Here is a 4,462-nt window from a genome sequence, read left to right as displayed (position 1 = left end):
TGATGAGTGCTGTTTCAGTGCTATGGAGGGGGCGGAAACCAGACTGGAACTGTTCATACAGGTTATTGTGGGATAGGTTAGATTGGAGTTGAGAGGCAACAGTTATTTCAAGAATTTTGGAGAGGAAGGGTAGATTGGAAATAGGACGGAAGTTGTTGAAGTTGAATGGGTCGGCACCAGGTTTTTTCCAAATAGGGGTGATGGCAGCAGTTTTGAAGGATGTAGGGACGGTTCCAGTGGTAAGGGAGGAGTGGATGATAGCAGAGATGAGGGGGACCAGGGAGGGAAGACAGGCTTTAACAAGTTGGGTGGGGAGGGGATCAAGTTTACAAGTAGATGGCTTGGAATTCCGGGTGAGTTCTGTGATTTCTGAAATAGTGGGAAGACGGAAGGAGGAGAATGAGTGTGTGGATGAATGAAGGTTATCTGAGATGCTGAGGTGAGGGATTGATCCAAGATGCTGGTGGATGTTCTTGATTTTTTCTGTGAAAAAGGACATTATCGAGTTGCAGAAGGAGGTAGTGTACAAATGGGGAGGGAGAGAGTCCTGGGGTTGGGTGACATTGTTAAGTAAGGAGAACAGTAACTTGGAGTTTCCTTTGTTGGCCGTGATTATTGTGGAATAGTAGTGGGATTTGGTGCTAGCAATAGAGTCCTTGTAACGTAGGATGTGGTTGTTGTACATTTCTTTGTGAATAGTGAGACCAGTTTTTCTATGGAGACGTTCAAGTTGCCGACCTTTGGCTTTCATGAGACGCAGATCGGGGGTGAACCAAGTGGCGGAGACGGAGAAAGAAACAGATCTGCTTTTCAACGGTGCAAGAGAATTGAGATTATGGAGTCCAGTGTTGTAATGAGAGACCAGATCATCGGGGGTGGAGAGATTGTGAGTGTCAGGAAGGCAGGAGGAGTGGATAGTTGAAGTGAGGGTGGCAGGGTTGATATTCTTTATGTTCCGAAATGAAATAAGGCGTGGTATATTTGAGATGGAGAGACTGAGTTTCACTGTAAATGTGAGGAGAAAATGGTCAGTTATGGAGAGTTCATCTGCTGTAAGGTCTGATGGGGTGACACCAGAGCAGCAGATTAAGTCCAGATCATGTCCTTTGGAGTGTGTCGGAAAAGTGGTATGTTGCTGACATCCCAAACAGTCTAAGCAGGAGGTGAAGTCTTTGGTGAGAGGCAGGTTTATATTGTCCATGTGGATATTGAAATCGCCCAGCAGTATTATATTTGGTGAGAGAGAGGATAAGTGGGTAAGGAAAGCAGCAAAGTCATTTAAAAAAATCACTATTCGGTTTAGGGGGGTGGTAAACAGTAGCAATGATGGTTGGAGTGGGACCAGACAATTTGCAGACAGCAGATTCAAAGGAGCTGAAGACAGACTCAGACACCGGCGAGACCTTCCACTTCTCGCGGTAGATTATCGCGAGACCTCCTCCCCTGCCAGAGCCACGGGGTTGACAGATGTAAACAAATCCACTAGGAGTGGATTCATTGAGTTCAGAAAAGATGTTGGGCTGTTGCCATGTCTCTGTTAAACCGAAAAAGTCTAGCTTACGATCGGAGATGAAGTCCTGGATGAGTTGTCCCTTGCCTGTCAGTGAGCGGATGTTGAGCAGAGCGAAGTTGAGTGAGGTGTCACAGCTGGTAGCGGTGCTAGCCGACCGGGCTAGGCAGGCTAACACGCTGTGGTCAACTGCCCGGTTGGTAGAGCGTGGAGGGCGACGAGAGCTGGACCAGATGGACTTTATTCCTGTTGAGCTGTTGTGGTGGAAATTCCTGCGGGACCCTCGGTGGATGTATCTCCGGCGGGGCTGGAAGGCGATGTCCGGGTGAAGGTGTAGAGCGGCCGGCGTAGGTCCAGGCAGGTGATAGCGCAACCGGAGCAGGTCAATAGCCGAGTACTGCAGCAGACCCGTCAACAGCAGGCGAACAGGCAGCAGAAAAATCCAGGTACAGACAAACACGATGTAAGGCCTACCGGCCCACATTTGGGATCAAAACTTTGGGCAGCGTCAACGGCCAGGAGAGCTGCGAGCAACAGCAGCAGCAAGTTGTGCCAGCGTTCACTCAATGGTCCGTCATGTCAGACTCAGGCCCCATATGAGAACAAATTATAGTGGAGAAAAGACAAAAAATGCGTTGCCAGATGTAACTTCAGCTAAGGATGAACATCAACCAAAACCATCAACGTTTCCGTGAGGGAAAAAGCAAAGTAAAAGCAAAATTACCGAAAACAAACAAGCCAGACGGAGGTGTTGTTGTATGTACTGTGTACTATGTTACTATGTTTTCTACTCTCTGTATGATCATTGTATTCAACTAGGTAATGCTGATATAGTTGGTTTCAGAGCCAGTTTTACTTTTCTCTTTATTTAGAGAGCATCAAATTAATGTCTTGTACATGTCGTAGACATGTGTGTTCATTGTACATGTGTGTGTCCTTGCAGGTGAACCTGGTGTCTGAACACATCTGGTGCGATGATTTCCTGGTTCGAAGCTTCTACCTAAAGAACATGCAAACCAACGAGACACGAACTGTCACTCAGTTCCACTTCCTGACCTGGCTTAACCAGAACGTCCCAGAGACCAGCCGGACGCTCCTCGACTTCCGCAGGTAGGGAACTCCTTTAAAATAACGGTACTATTAGTTTAGACCAAACTAAGACTTCTTGTTTCTCTAAATCCCTCAACTGTTAGATGGAGAATTCTCCATTGGCCCTGTGCTGTTGTCTTTATCACTGCTAACTCTGCTAGTCATCAGCAGGACTGTGATCCCTCCCAAGCTTTCCACTGCTAATACTGCCAGTTGTGTTCTCATAATGCACCATCAACCCCAGAGGTGCCACCACAGGCTAGCCAACTGTCTCTACAGTGTGGCACCAGTGGTTTTTTAACATATTTTTCTCTACTAGACAAGTGATGAAGACTTTTTTGAAGTTTTGTGGAGGCTCTTTTCATCTGAAGTGCATAAAGTTATCAAGCCTGCCTTTAATGTTTATAGTAAAAGCATTGAGGCTTTAAGAAAGTCTTTAAAAAGAGGCTTTTGAAGACAAAATACACTTTGTTAAAAAGATACATTTGCAAAGCAAGAAGAGCACTTTGCTTGATGTTCAGCAACAAAAAAACGTTTGCCTCTTGCCTTTGTCTTTGGTTGAACAAAACCAACCTTTCTTTGTAAAGAAGTCCACTTGAAGGAAGATATAAGATCTGTGCGATCATAACCAAAATGAGGAAATGTCTCGCTGATCTTATATCTGTGTCTCCTGGGCGAAAGGTGTCATGTTCGTTAACCCAAACACTATTCTGGTGGGTTTTGCCATCCCGCTGCATAACCTGCGGTTCCTTGAGTTACTGTATGTATTCAGCATGTAAGAAACTGCAAACTGAAATAGAAGAACAAATGGCAGGAAAGAAGCCCCAGAATTGTAAATAACAACGTGGAAGTCCTAAAACATTCGTCTTCACCTTGTTATGCCCTTCAGTTGAAGGACTGGCCACATTGTGTAGAGTGAAGGCTTTGGATGCAGTTCTTTTTTGTTTTTCTCAAGAGCAAAAAGAAAGTGTAGGAGGTTAAATAGAAGGCCGTGGAATTATTTGCCCCCTACCTAAACCATAAAGATTTTGAGTGGCCTTTGTGGATCACACCCTAATAACTTCAAACATCTCACTTCTCCAGGGGCTTTGAATCGTGACCCTGAGATGTGGGCAGAGGAATATCCTTGCCGTTTACCAGTCGATAACAGTGTAATTCTGGCTGCATTGAGGGAACTCTGGCGGAGTGATCCTTTATCTCTGGAGGCTTTATAGTCATTCCCCTCGTTCGACCTCTTTTAAACTGATATACTGTATTGCCTATTAGGCGGGAGCTGCCCCGGCCCCTATTTCTCTGATTCACCGAGGATTTCTCGAGCGATAAACCCCATCAGTTTTATATACAGGCCCGGTGTTGCCATGCTGCCGGCGCACATCAATTAGGTGAGATATCAAGACTGAGCGCTTGTGGTCACAGCTATTAAAAAAGGGTCTGGTGGGCGTCACCACCCACCACCAGTTAGGAAATATTGCCTTTACTCACGGGGCGGCGGGGTCAGAACACAGTGAAGAAAGCGAGGGAGATATTTTTCACTTTTATTACTGTGGATATGGTACAATAACAACCTCCCCTCCTCTTTTTTTGGGGTCTTTCCTTTTTTCCACATCGATGGTTTGAGGGGCCCAGCTGATCTGTCCTTCTTTAATGCTCGCACCGGCATGCTTTTTTCTTTTGTTATTTCGCTCGTGACTGACTGAGCCGAAGCATCGCTTCCAGGTCCTCTCTGTCCTTTCCCACTGTTTTACCAGCTAACTAGCGGTTGCCAGTGTCATTTTTGTGATGTTGCAGCTAGTAATATAAGCCCAGTTGCATAGTCACAAAAGTGATCATTGGAGACTGTGTTTCTGCAACCAAGGGGCCTCA

General features: G+C 45.9%; 1 protein-coding gene across 1 annotated transcript in view; it reads left to right on the top strand.

The window, feature by feature from the left end:
• LOC117954173 (receptor-type tyrosine-protein phosphatase N2-like) overlaps window positions 1-4,462 on the top strand; it is a 186,361-nt gene that overhangs the window by 164,514 nt on the left and 17,385 nt on the right. The window contains exon 19 of the mRNA XM_034887740.1: window positions 2,454-2,620. Within this exon, the coding sequence (XP_034743631.1) occupies window positions 2,454-2,620 (167 nt within the window). The remainder of the gene's footprint in view (window positions 1-2,453; window positions 2,621-4,462) is intronic.

Source organism: Etheostoma cragini, chromosome 12 (assembly GCF_013103735.1).
Source record: "Etheostoma cragini isolate CJK2018 chromosome 12, CSU_Ecrag_1.0, whole genome shotgun sequence".
Classification (NCBI taxonomy): Eukaryota; Metazoa; Chordata; class Actinopteri; order Perciformes; family Percidae; genus Etheostoma; species Etheostoma cragini.
The sequence above is the reverse complement of the archived record's forward strand: the minus strand, read 5'-3'. Positions and strand labels throughout refer to the sequence as shown.